The sequence below is a fragment of the Chenopodium album genome, chromosome 26, assembly GCF_948465745.1.
Source record: "Chenopodium album chromosome 26, dcCheAlbu1.1, whole genome shotgun sequence".
Classification (NCBI taxonomy): Eukaryota; Viridiplantae; Streptophyta; class Magnoliopsida; order Caryophyllales; family Amaranthaceae; genus Chenopodium; species Chenopodium album.
This window is the reverse complement of record NC_137859.1, coordinates 11,126,609-11,141,399: the sequence shown is the minus strand read 5'-3', so window position 1 is coordinate 11,141,399 and position 14,791 is coordinate 11,126,609. Positions and strand designations below refer to the sequence as shown.

Here is a 14,791-nt window from a genome sequence, read left to right as displayed (position 1 = left end):
ATTCACCATCAATCAATAAGCAATACTTACCTTAGCTTCTCTCTATCTTTATTGTTTTATTTTGATTTTGCTTTGTTGATTGCTTGTTAATCATGTTGGTGGTTATTAATTTGTTGGTTAATCTAATTATTAGCATGGTTAGTGAGTAATTCCCCCATTTAGGGGATGGTTGTGGTGTAGTTGGATCTTGAGCATGTCTTAGAATTTGGAATTGATTTGTTTGTGATTAAAATGCTTTGTATTCCATGTCTACCAATTATTGCATTTGAGATGCCTATCAATTGTTATAGTTGGGTGGATTGAACTAGGTTATGGCGATAGCGTGATCTATGATTGTCCATTGAATGATTGACTTGAATTGTACCCCGATTCACATGGCTTATGACGATAGTGTAAGTTAGGGATGAGTTGAGAAATCAATTAATCCCGTTAGGTGGTTGGATTGTGCTTTTAAATTATTGACATGAGTTGCTTAGTTCATATTTTGATTCAATTCCATGCTTTGTTTATGTTTGAGTGAATGCTATGCCTAACCATTTCCTTAGTGTTTTAGCTTTTGTCTTAGTCTAGTCTAGTTTTGTAGTGTTAGTTCTCGTTTTACCTATTGTTGGCCTAGCTTAGTTATTGGTGATGATTGTGGTGATCCGCCATTCTTTGTGGATCAACCCTTGACTTGCCACTAGACTTGTATTCAGTGTTAGGTTTAGGTATCATAAATCTTTGTTTGATTGAAGGTGTTTTAGAATCTAACAACCTAAAATATCCTTTATCAGTGATATGTGGCATATGAATGATTTATTAAATATTACCTCCGTTAAATATTAGTTGCAACTATGGGGTGTTATTTGTCACATATAAAATATTTCAATGTAATACTAGGTACTCGTATATTTATTTTGACTTAAAATTTTTAAATTTTTTAGCCTGATTTATATTTAGACCAATGAATAACCCTACTTAATTAATACAAACTTGTCCATGGGAGTATGGGACCATGAGTCCATGACATGTAAAATTGAGATAACATTTTTAATTTAATGATTCTAATCATGGATTGGTGGACATACTGTAGCTTTCTTCTTTTCTTTTGGTAGATCAGCCCAACAAACAAAGAATATTACTCAAGAAGAAAAGACCACAACATGAACAAGGAATTCAATTGATTCCCTTTCCTTTCATTTACATCCTGCAATTTGAAACCCGGATTTTCATTCGGATCTTGCTTAAACCCATCTTCCCTCTCCTTTCAAAACCATCCCACAAATCCTGAAAATTCAAGAACAAAAAAAAATACATGATCAATAATAATCTGGAGAATTCTTGATTGGATAACTTCTTAAATTATCGGGGTAAAACTCAAACCCGATTACCCAGAAACCCGTTTTGTGAAAATGGGTTTGATCAATTAGAGTTGAGTTGAATTGATGGGGTTGTGGTTGAGCAAGATTATTGGGTGTCCCAGCAATTATGGAATTAAAGCTGTGAATATGTCGCCTTCTTTATCTACTTTCATGTTACCAGCTCCAATGCCTAAGTGGCCTCAAGGTGTGTTTCTACTACCTGTCATTTTTGTTCTTTATATATTGTTGAAGAATGCTTTGTTTTGCGTTGTTAGAATATTAGTAATGTAGACGGGATTTGATCTCGGAACGTGGTTATGAGTACTTGGGTTAGGGGAGTGGAGTGGGTGTATCACACAAACGAGCATATGGATTGGTGAGAGTTGTTGAAAATGTGAAACTTGACCATGTTTTTACTCTCTAGGTTGTTTATTATGTTGTTTGGTGAAATTTGTGTTTGGATCAATTGATTATGAATTTATGATTAATATAGTGACAAATTCTTCTTAATGATTTTACTTATACTATAATCTTAATATGTACATTGATTGTATAAGTAAGCTTATCTTAGCTTATATGAGACCGTGTCACACTAGAATTCATGTACTACAAGTTATACAAGTATGAGTTCAAAAGGCCAAAAGGGTAAATGGTTGACCTTGTTTCACAATAAATTGGTGTTGAACCCTTATTTGGGTAAATAGTTGATTTTGGGTGTCTAAATGTACAGCAATTGAAGAAGCTGACAAATGACAATACATGTTATTTTTCTAAATTCAATTAAACAAGTTGTTCTTTTGCAAATATCTTCTTTTGTTTTGTTAATATTACAAACTGTTGCTTTCTTTCTGTTTTTGCTTTTACAATTCCATGCCTTTTGTTGCAATCATCTAGAGTAAAAGATTTCATATTCAGAAATACATCAGTCAAATTTTACTAAGATATGTTTAGTCATAATTTTCTCGCCGTGCATTTATGACTATTCGAGTATTTGACTGCTTTCTATGATTTACAAAGATTGCTGCTGTTTGTGGAATAGATAATCAGCATAAACTTTTAGACCAATTTTGCATAGCGAAAGTCATTTATCAATTATCATACACTTATAGAGCATCTTTTTCTGCCTAAACTCGGCAAAGCAAGGATAACAGGACTTGGCATGCATCATGTAGTTTCGTGGTAGTCTTAGTCCTACCTAGGATGGAAATTACTCAGATAATTCTGGATATCCTAGAGCACGTTCGTATGGTTTAACAATTAATTGAACTACAGAATCACAAATTTAAGTTGACAATGAAGTGTGACCTTAACATGTACCATAGAATCACATATTCACAATTATCACTTGTGTTGATATTAATCAGGGCGAGGATTTGCCACTGGGGTAATAAACCTTGGAGAGATAGAAGTTGCACAAATTAAGAGGTTCGAGTTTATCTGGGGCTCTCATCTGTCACATGACAGAAGAAAAGGTATTTCATTCTATAAGCCTGTGGGCATACCTGAAGGATTTTTCAGCCTTGGTCATTACTGCCAACCAAATGACAAGCCTTTAAATGGCTATGTTCTGGTTGCTAAGGGATTGGCGTCTCAAGATCCTAGCTTACCAGCCATTGTGATGCCTGTTGATTATACTTTGGTCTGGAATTCAGATGACGGTATGGAAATTTATGATCAACATAGTTACTTCTGGCTGCCGAAACCCCCTTCAGGCTATAAAGCCTTAGGCTTTGTTGTGACAACCCAGCCTGGTAAACCTGATCTGGCTGAAGTAGGATGTGTCAGACAGGACCTTGTCGATGATTGTGAGACTTGTGATTCAATGCTTGAAATAAACTCAAAATTCCGGAATATCCCTTGCAAACTCTTTAAGACTAGGCCTCGTAACAGAGGTATGCAGGGGAGAGGTGTACCTGTTGGAACCTTCTGTTGTACTAGTCTTTGGGCTGCAGAAGAAGAAATTCCTGATACATGTTTGAAAAACAAAGACCCCGATTGGCACGCAATGCCAAATCTCGATCAGATCCATGCACTGATTCATCACTATGGTCCCACTGTTTTCCTCCACCCTGATGAGGTCTACTTTCCCTCTTCTGTTTCATGGTTCTTCATAAACGGAGCTCTTCTATATAAAGCTGGGCAGTCTAATGGTGAACCTATTGATGCTGAAGGCTCTAATCTGCCTCGTGGTGGAGAAAATGACGGTGAGTTTTGGTTAGACCTTCCTGCTGATGAACGAAGGGAAGTTCTCAAGCGTGGGAACCTTGAAACAGCCAAACTTTATGTTCATGTAAAACCAGCTTTAGGTGGCACATTCACTGATTTAGCAATGTGGCTCTTTTCACCATTCAATGGACCAGCCACCATAAAGATTGGACCACGTAATATTTCTCTGAGCAGGACAGGTGAACATATTGGTGATTGGGAACATTTTACTCTTCGTATAAGCAACTTTACCGGTGAACTTCATAGTGTATACTTCTCACAGCACAGTGGTGGTGTGTGGAAGAATGCTTGTGATTTGGAGTTCATAGAGGGAAACCGACCTGTCGTCTATGCATCTAAACATGGCCATGCTTGCTACCCATTTCCGGGAACCTATCTTCAAGGGTCTTCAAGTCTTGGTATTGGGATAAGAAATGATTGTGCTAGAAGCAACTTCTTTGTAGATTCTAGCACTCATTATGAGATTATTGCTGCTGAATATCTTGGAGAAGATGTTACTGAGCCTTTCTGGCTGCAGTATATGAGAGAGTGGGGGCCACATATTGTTTATGATTCGAGGAAAGAGCTAGATAAGGTGATCAAACGGTTTCCATTGCTGTTACGACGTTCAATTGCAACCTTGGTTGGCAAGCTTCCCGGAGAACTTTGTGAGCAGTCTGGACCAAGTGGTCCAAAAGAGAAGAACAACTGGTTAGGGGATGAAAGGTGGTAGAATAACTTTTGCCAAAAGTCATTCTGTTTAACCCTGTTCTAGGATCATATTAACAGGATTTATCTTTCTAGACTTCAATTCAAGCTTGTTGGCAAAAAGGGCCAAAAAGAGTGTAAAGAACATGTAAATGGAAGTGTTTTATAAAATTATATGCATACATTGTGAATTGTTTTGATTGTATATTTATACACTTCGTATTTCAAAGGATGTCATAGTAAGACTGTAAGATCACACTCCATACTGTAACTTCTTTTCGAACTAACAATGTGATACATGAACGATATCTTAGGGAACATTATCTTGAGTTAATACTCCATTAGTATCATTACAACCCTCGAATATGACTATAAGTGTTGGGGTTTGGTGAGTCCGACTCACCGCGAAAACAACCCCTTCCCGAGGAACCACTCGCAATAATTAAAATCACAAAGCATAAATAAATATTCACAAAGAAAAGATAACGAATCTTACCCTCGAAGCAAGCTTCGCCCAAAACCCGGGGCTCTTACTTGAAAGCTACTAGCACGTCAAGCGCTGAGCCTCCGACGGTATCCACCCACAAATGGGCGAACACAACTTTAAGGTCTACTACCTTGGGGTTAGCAAGGTCCGACCCAAACCCGAGTGTTATGTGAGTTTAAGAGTTTTCCCAAAAATTATGGAATGCTCTTTTTAACTCCCACTCAAGTACTTTACTCCAAATCCCAAGGTTGGTATTTATAGAGGAAAGTATGAGTGGGAATTTCTATCCCATCAATGTGGGATCATGAAATTCCACAAATTAATTTAAAGCTAAATTAAATTAAAATTGCAAACTAATAATAAATCTACAAGTGGCATCACCATGTGAGATGGGTTGGTGAGGACCACATGGATAGTAGGGGACCATACTTGCTCCCCACCCAATGCTCTCCTTGTGTCACATGTCCTCTCCCACTTACTCTCATATTCCAAGCTTCCCCTTATTCATGGCCCTATGGCCCGAGCCAAGCCACGAGCCAAGCCCGAGCCCGGCCCGCACCTGGCCCGAGCCCAGCCTGCACCTGCTGCTGCTGTGCGCGGCTGCTGCTGCGGTTTGGTGCGGTTGCTGCTGTGCCTAGCCGCGGCTGGCCGGGGCTGCTAGCACGGTGTGCTAGCTCGTCTTGCCCCTAGCATTCGAATGCTCGGGGCACTCCGATGCTAGGGGTATTTTCGGGAATATGGTCGATTTATTATTATTTTGCGCGTCTCATCTTTTATCATTTTAGACTCGAGTACTCGACTTCCGACGATCGGTTTCGACGCTCTAAGCTCGAATTACCGACGTCTAAATATTTAACACTCAGGCGACGAAATTAATTCGTCGAGTTGGTTCGCATATATTTGCTTGGGAGTGACCCGAAGGGTTCAGTCAAGATTAAGCTGTAATACTAATTATATTAATATTACTGATCGGAAGCGGCCTCCACCCAGGCATTCCGATCACTTGACCTTACTGAATATATTAGCTTTCTAATAATTCTGAACCCGCTATCAGAATAATACACTTGTTCAAAGGACACCATTCCTTTCAATAAGAACTTGGAATTGTGTAAGGATTCAATTTTTTTTTTTTTTTTTTTTAAGGTAAGGAGAAAGACCTTGACCGAACTTTAACCCTCACGGTTATTTTGGTCCGGTATTTGCAGGTCAAACACTTTGAGAGTGGGGATTGAACCCCCAATCTCAAGGTTGGAAGGTGACAATCTTACCACTAGACCAAGCTTAGCTTAGTGTGTATGGATTCAAATTGCCTCATCAGCACAAACATAAATTAAATGACCCACTGTGCTTGAACTATTGTGTGTACAAATAGTTAAATCCAAATAATATTGTGCGGTGACAAGGGTGTTAAAATTTAACCTTGACTGTCCTTAATGAAGGTGCCTCTTTTACCTCCAGGAATAAAATAATAATAATAAATTTCGTTAACTTGAATTAATTGCTTGTTGTAACAGTCGACTTACTAGTGACACCCTAATAACTTTCTATTTAAGATTTTTTTTTATTAGTAATTGGCTCGGGCAATGTCTCGAATAGAAGAAAATCGATCCAATTTTTTTTATTGAGAATTTATATTCATATTTTAATATATAAATAAGAATTCTAACACAGATCTAAATAGATCGATCAAGTTTGAGTTTTAGATTACTTTTATTAGTTTGGTCTAAGATCAATTACAGCTTAACTGGTGCAGTCTCCGAATGTTGAATATGAGTATTAATTTTTTGTTCTAATCTTAATTTGATGTACATCCCTGTATTAGAGGTCCGAATATAGCCTTATTGATTATTATTAACTTTAAGTGAAAATAAAACCACGACTTAAATTCGACCCGAACACATTGTCACCTCGGCCTTCCAAGGCTCGAGACACAAAACCAATCTGGGCTAGGGGCACTGCACCCAGTTAATTCTTAATTGCATCGACAATTTGACAGAAGCAAAATTAGGAGTGTTCAAACCCCATTTGAGTAGGAGGCGTGGCATTGGCATTGGCATGGATGGAACCACGTTGTTGCTTCGCTAGTCGTATACCGAAAACCCTTCATTTGTTTTGTTTAGGGTTTAACACTTAGAATAATAAAATTTGAAACAAAATCAACCATGTTTAGAAGAAATTTACCCTCTCTTTTACGGATCTCATCATCAAATCAATTTTTCAGGTATCATTATTTGTCAAATTTCTTCCATAATTAATCTTTTTCTATGATAGCTTCATATTCTATTGCTTCTTTGTTCCTTCAATTCTGGGTTCTAGCTTTTCAAGTTGTATGATTGATTATTTGATGAAATTTATTGATTTCTATCTTTAATAATGAATACCCATCTGCTAATTATCGCATATTAGCTCGAGTTTTTGTGCTTTCTTGTTGCCCATTTTGAGTTTGTGCTGCAAAATTGACTTTTTTTTTTTAATCATTGAAAAAGTTCAATTTTTGTTGTCAGATGTATGTGTTAATTCTTTGGATTGGCTTTGTTATAGTGCTTCGAAGTCTGTTAATGAAGAAAAGAGCAGATCATTAGGCAGAAAAGCAGTGTCGACTGCACTGCTTTGTCTTACTGGTGGTGTTGCTTTGAGTGCCATTGATGACCTTGCTATCTACCAGGGATGTAGCAGGTATGACACGGCTCATAATTTGATTATTCATGCCGGGTTTTTGAATTTAGAAATGGAGTGATAATGACTTGTACATAAGATGCACTGTTGAACAATGTGATTCATTTATGTGTTTCATTCATTCGGACATTTTCTTATCAAGACTGTTAGCCATTAGCATTCGCAAATCGCAATGTAGAAGTTCCTTAGAAATTATTCGTATCAATTGACCTGTTACACGAGTCAAGTCGTCTTTTATCGATTCTACATACAACATTTCGTATACTGGTTTTGCCTCCGTGTAATAATTTTATTAGACCGGACCTTCTGTTTGATGGGTAGCAGTTTCTGATGAAGCCTTTTATTTGAAGGCCATCTTATGGGATGGAAATTTGTAGAATTGTTAGATTTCTGTTGCTATCTGCAACCCTTCGTGCTGCATTGTGTGCTTTCTCTGTCACTGAATGTAATGTGTATATATTCAGGTAGTGTTGTGTGCCTTATGCTTGCTTTTCAATGCCTATTTGGTACTTCAAAGAAAATCTCAACTATTTCCAATACACTACTACATTTTTGGTGTTTTGTTGACTGATCATTAGATGAAATTACTGCTACATGAAGTAGAGGAAATTTGCAATTATGTTCATTATATATTGCAAGGGTTGCTGATGGACCTAAATGCAAAGGGTTGTTGAAGCAATGGAATTGACATTGTTTAGTAATGAGTTTCTTAATGCTACAGAATTTGCTAGTGGCAATAACTGCTATAATTTAAAGAAAGTGATGCGGTATATTCAGGTGTGCACATACGCATATCTTTCAGTCCATTGTATGTGAGAGGTGAGGGGATAGTAAATTAGTAATAGCTATTTGAGAGGTAATTTCAGATAGTTGAGAATACAATTAATCAAAGGTATCAGTATGTAGTTAGTCCCACCAAAACTGTAGTGCCTATTGTTATTGTCATGGTGGTCACCACTATATTGCAAAGAAGTTAATAGTGGAGTTCTCTTGGAGGACCCAAGCTTTTTTCGTAGTTGCTAGAAAGAGGCTCTATAAGTATAAAACTCTTATGTCATTCATTTAATTACTCACACTGTATAATTCATTGGACCTAGATATCCATAAACTTTGTGCAAAACTACATGTTGTTTTTTGACCTCTTAGATTCTTAGTGTGGTTTCAGTTCCTTTGTGTCTCTTTGCTCCCTTTAGATTCTTGCCACCATAGCAAGGCGACATAAGTATCTGAAGTGTATATGATTTTCCTAACAATTTACCATTTTACTTCTTCCATTAACTCCTTTCCCCCAGAAAAAATAAAATAAATTAAATTAAAAAAATCTCTTAACTTTCCATGCTAATTGGAAAACTGTGTGTTTGTCTGATTGATAATATCAGTGTAGAGAGGTACTTAACTATTTTTATTATTGATAGTGATGGAAAAATGATCTACTGTTTGATGAGAGGATAATTGAAAAGTGAAATTTAATTGGATGTGTTGCATCTTGCAAGAAGGAAGAAGAAGAAGAGTTGCTACAAGATAGATATTGGAGGAGCCTGTATGATATTGCTGCGTCTTCTTTATTTATTCAATTAATGATGGTATGGAATCAAAAGAGATCTCTTGACAAATTTGTACCCATAGAGAAAAATATATGAGAGGAGACTCTTTGAAAAAGTTATAAATAGCTGTGCCACTATATTAGGGAAAGTTTCTTGTACTTAGGATTCCCAAAATTATAAAATGGGTGGCCATCTTTATAGTGCTAAGCATAGCCCTAGTGCCCTTTATATACGAGGATATCTATTCTGGCCCATATATAGCTTGACAACTTGTGATATTAGCATATATAAGCATGGGTATTTGGATTGACAGACTTCATATTTTGGATGCTGAGTCAACATTTGAGACAATCAGGGAAGAAATTATAGTATATTTTACCAAAGAAAAGAATAGCACTTCAGGCTTAAGCGTTGCCACTTTACTAGAGACTGTCTCCTGAGGGAAAGTTTGTGCCCAGCTGCCCAGAATCTATGTGTCAGAAAACAAAGTTGCATCAAAACAAAGAAGAAGTGGGTGGCTGTCTAAGTGAATTTCATGTAACAGATAACATAGATTGATTCACAACAAAGCAAGGTTGTCAGGATCGGGATCCTACTTTGGATCGATGAGAGGGGTAGGATCGAATCGGTAAAATCGGATCGTAGAACCGTAAGATCCTACGAAATTGATAAAAAGAGTAATAAAAAGGTTGCTACATAACCAGAAAACAATTTTTAAGCCATCAAAATGATAATATTTATAGGTTTAGTAGTTGGATATTAATTTTCATAGCTTAGAGAAAAGTTTAATTGCTTTAGGCTCATTCTAATATGTGAGAAGTAGGATCGTACGATCCTGACCGATCCTACCCGATTCTAACCGATCCTACACGATTATGTCCGATTCTGACCGATCTTGCACAATCCAATAACAATTTAAGTATAAAACAGGATCCTCCGATCCTACCCGATCCTGAACGATCCTGACCGATCCTACCAATCCTGTCCGATCCTGACCGATCCTACAACGATCCTGCTTGCTCTGCGATTCTACATCCGATCTGAATCGTTTGGCTAAAATGGGATCGTAAGATCGTACGATCCTACGATCCGGATCGCGATTTTGACAACAATGCAACAAAGTGCATGCAACATGGATCAATGGTCTAAGTAAATACTTCGTGTTTTGTTTGGGATTCTAGACTTCTAGCCATTAGGAAATGCCAAGAGTTAGTGATTTCATGCTCCTGAAACTTTGTTGAAGTGTAGTGAACAAAGCTTGAATCTTGTTGGGAAGCTGGTGAATCTTCAGTTGTAGATATGAGAAAAAGATTCTATAATCTCTTATTATTTTTCCTTGAGACATTTTATTCTTTTCCCTTATTTTAAGTGAGGTGGGGAGGGGAGTGGTGACTGCCTTACTTGTAACAACTGACAATATGAGGTGTGTATGGATTATTATGATGCATTAGCTAATGTAGTCATATTTTTATCTTCAACTAAAATAACAGTCTCAATGTTCAGTCTCCATATTAACGATAAGGAATTAATGTGAGTGAATCATACTATTCTTTATTACTCGAAATCCTATAGCTTCTCCATCACCAAACCGTATTGATTGGGAGGGGGGAGTTTTCCTAGGAGATATGCTTGAAGTATAACAACCTTTTTGCACTACCTACAGTGTCCTTTTCCCTATACTTGATGCATTACTTTAGTGTACTTTGTTATTGATCCAAGTCCTACAAATTGAAGTGAATTTTTTGCTTTAAGTCAATATGTGGAATTCTCCAATTTGAAGAAAGTATTTAAATCTTTTCAGGGAATCTTAGTGTAGTATGTGTAATTATGACTATGTCTTGGTGGAAGGAGAATATTTACCATTAATATAGAAAGTTAAGAGATATTCTGAAGAAAGACCATCTTCAACCTCTTTATGGGTTTTCTGCACAAGCATTTGGCATATATTGTATTGCCTGGATTGAGTTTTGTAAAAGGCAGGCTTGATTATAGTATTTGGCTGGTGCCTGGTGGCTTAAATACTTAATAAGCCTACTTTTTTTTTCATACAATCAGGTGTTAATAACTCACTCAGTGCATAGTGTGGTTTATCTGTAAATTGCCATATACATATAATGGCTATGCAGTATTTTTCGATTTCATTATATAATTTAATCCATCTTGAACTCAACTTTGAAACTGCTTGATATTAACTTTTGTCTATTTGGTTTCAGCAAGGCAATGGACAAAGCCAGCAAAAACCAGGAAGTCATAAATGCGATAGGTGAACCAGTAGTTAAAGGCCCTTGGTATAGTGCTTCACTTGCTGTGACTCACCAGAGAAAATCTGTTTCCTGCTCATTCCCTATTTCTGGACCTCAAGGCGATGGGGTTCTTCGCTTGAAGGCTGTTTGCGATGGAGGTGAACATATAATTTCTCTTATCTTTTACCTGATCTTTTTATAATCTCCCCCCCCCCCCCCCCCAAAAAAAAAACCTTTTCTAACTTTTGTTTGAGGAGGGTTGTTAGGGGAAAGAGTAGCTTTTTACATGATAATCGTAGAAAATTGATGCAATGATTTTTAATCTTTGAGCAATATGTTGTGATAATATTTGCCCAAACAAAATATTCCTAATTTCTTGTTGAATCCCATTGTAGCCCACTTATGAGAGTCCCACATTGGAGAAAGAGGAGAGATGGTTTCACTTTATAAGGTAGAGGAGTACCTCCTACTATTGTCAATTGGTTTTAGTATGGAAGCTCCAAAGCCTTGTTTGTGGCCCAAACTCTCCTCCTCATTGTTCGGGTTGCCCAGGCCCATTTCATATTGTTTCGAAATTTAACATGGTATTAGAGCCCAGGTTTGTTGGGCCGTTTATAACTGGGTATCTGTCAAGCCATTGGTTAAGGGGCCTCTATTGGATGTTCATTCCCAAAGAGGATTTATATTGTACCTTTTGGTGTGCTCTAGTTCTAAGGACACCCATAAGTGAGGGGGAGTGTTGAATCCCATTGTAGCCCACTTATGAGTGTCCCGAAAGTAACGAGGGATCAAAGCACCAAACGCTAATATCTTGTGACATCGTTATGTGGCATAAATAATATGATAACTAGTTCTTGACAGTGGGATTAAAATGAACTTTGCTGGGGGTTATTTATCAACTGCTGCGTGCTGCCTATATTGTCTCTCCCTTCCTCTTTGCTGACATTCTCCTGCTGCTTTTGGCAGATGACTCCTGGTCATCATTCTTTCATCCACGCAACTTCGACATCTTAATTTTGGATGCAGTGCTCTACGTTCCAGGAAATGAAGAAGCACAGAGAACCCTTAAGATTAATATCTCAGATGACGTCTCCTCCCCTGTATGTCAAGCTTGCACTAAGTGCCCAGAGACAAAAAGTCCAGGTAAAGAATGACGACTTAGTGCATTTTTCATGAATACGCTTAGGAAGAACTTCCTCCATAGTTGCAGGGGAAGTGAATAAAAAATCAAATATTCTTTTATACATACATGAGATATTATCGCGATTTTTCCTGGAGAGCGTGCAATTTTGAGCATACACAGGAGTACATGTATAATTTCCTTGGTATGTTCATGTATGAATTGAGGCTTATAAATGTTTTTTCTCTAGAATTTATTGATGAATTTTTTTTGTAGAAACAATGTATGAATTGAGGCTTACAAATGCCTATAAAGGCATACAAAAGAGACACTATTAGATCTTTTAGATTTAACTTCAAGAAATTTCTCTTCCTTATTGTTTTATTTTTTTTTCTGTTTGTATTTCTGTTATTTGACATTGGATTGAGATTAGTTACAGTTGTGCAATTGAGGATTTGTACATTTGTAATGGATAAGTATAATGCCATAGGTAGTATCTTATGCCTATATAACTGGTGAAGGTGAATTACAAGCTTATAAAAAAAACTTTGACCACTGATTTATTTAAATATGTATTGAGTTATATTTTTCATATATTATTTTCTTTTTACATAAATACTCCGTATTTTCTTATTCCATATGTAGTTCTCATCTATATAATATAGTCTGCGTCATATTTAATACAAAAGGATTGATGAAAATTACATACGATACACTTGCGTGCATGAGGATATCGGAGTACTACCTATGGAGTAAAAAAATAAGGAGTATTTATGTATATTGGTAGTGTTTATTAAGATAGTCTCATATGTTGTTTGCGTCATACAAACTACATATGATATGGAGTACTATCTTAATAAGGTTGACTAGCGTGCATGAGGATATCGGATTCTTTGTAGACAGTCCAATTTATAAAGAAAGTTAGGGCCTGTTTTGTTACGTTGAAATTCAGTTCAGCTCAATTCAGTTCAATTCAGCTCCTAATTTCCTTCTCTTATACAATAATCATTTCCGTTCAGTTTAGCTGAGTCCAATTCAGTTCATCTAAGTTCAGTCAATGAGAACAGGCCCTTAGACGGGGATACACTTGCTTAATTAATTGGTTTAAATAACTTGTATATTGTATGTACATTAAAATTTGTTACATGCCACAACATTATTTTGTACTCATTAAAAGCCAAATGCTTTGAATTTGGGCAAATGCATTTTTCACTGACTAAGTTTTTGTTAAGGAAAATAGTTTAGGTAAATAATATTCGGAATTAAGTTGGTTAATTAGAAAAGGAATGATGCTTTACTTTATACTGTAGATTGTGTTCCTCTTTCTTTGGTCGTCCCCTTTCAAGCCTATACCTTGTCTCACTAGTGGCTTCATTTTCCTACTTTATTTCTTTCTAGCCCTAATTATTGCTCTATGGAATTTTTCATCTTTCAAGGGTTCAAAAGATTGTTCATTTATTCCCTTCCCCCCTTTTTTCCGTTTAGTACCTTTAGCATTTTTTTTTTTTTTTTTTTTTTTTTTTGTTACTATATTCGTTTCATATTATTTGCAATTTTTGCGAAAATTGAATGTTGCATACTATTTGCAACAAATGTTTTCTTTTCTTTTTAGGTTGTCATTTCTCTCTATCTCTCTCCTTGTCACATGCAACCATGTTTTTTAATTTCTATTTTACACTCACAAACAAATTTTATCTAGGTTTTCGTCAGTTTTCAAAGTTACAAATAATGTGAAACGAAGGTAATATTTTGAATACTATCATACAAGTATACAACAAAGTACTACATACTATTCATAAAATAAAATTAAAAAAATAACTAATTATTTTCACTTAGTAATAAAAGAAAAAACAACAACAATAAATTAATACATTGTGTTAATGTTATTATTATTATTGGTCGTCGCCTTAAGTATAACTTAGTCTACACTCATATTGTGTACTATAATGGAAAGAATTCATAAAATTATTGATTGACAATAAGACTTTATTAAAAGTATCAAAGTTAATTTGGCATGTATAAACCAAATATACCATTAAGTGAATCTAAACCACCCCCTTCCTATTATTTTATACTTAGTTGGACCAACCGACATAAGCAGTTACTCATACTACATTGTCTAATGACTCTCTAAACCTCATCATTTTAGAGGATTTAGCATGATTTTTAATCATCTTTAAGACATGCATTGTATATGCCTTCCCAACCTCATTCTTGCTCATTGTAAATGGTACTCACTATACATTGCCATTAATAGTTACTAGTTGAATTGGTTAATGTGTGTTATTCCGAATCAACATATTACTGCCGGTTACTTGGTTTACAAATGGTGCCTACTAAGAATAGTATGTCGTATAGTTAAGGGATGACCTATATTCGATTATTCAAAAAGTGACTTGTATTCATTAAGGTGGTGTTAAGAATATTATAGACAACTTGTTTTAACGTTGAAGGAATTACTTGTTACA

General features: G+C 36.1%; 2 protein-coding genes across 2 annotated transcripts; both read left to right on the top strand.

Moving 5' to 3' along the window:
* Positions 1–1,075: 1,075 nt before the first annotated feature.
* Positions 1,076–4,481, top strand: LOC145617365 (hypothetical protein At1g04090-like). The gene is made up of 2 exons (XM_081672054.1): positions 1,076–1,545; positions 2,705–4,481. Exons 1-2 carry the CDS (start codon positions 1,425–1,427, stop codon positions 4,276–4,278), a joined length of 1,695 nt encoding a protein of 564 aa, XP_081528180.1. The 5' UTR covers positions 1,076–1,424; the 3' UTR covers positions 4,279–4,481.
* Positions 4,482–6,764: 2,283 nt separating this feature from the next.
* LOC145618295 (uncharacterized) lies at positions 6,765–12,699 on the top strand. Its single transcript, XM_081673070.1, has 4 exons — positions 6,765–6,961; positions 7,282–7,416; positions 11,174–11,361; positions 12,170–12,699. Exons 1-4 carry the CDS (start codon positions 6,903–6,905, stop codon positions 12,355–12,357), a joined length of 570 nt encoding a protein of 189 aa, XP_081529196.1. The 5' UTR covers positions 6,765–6,902; the 3' UTR covers positions 12,358–12,699.
* The last annotated feature ends 2,092 nt before the right edge of the window (positions 12,700–14,791 follow it).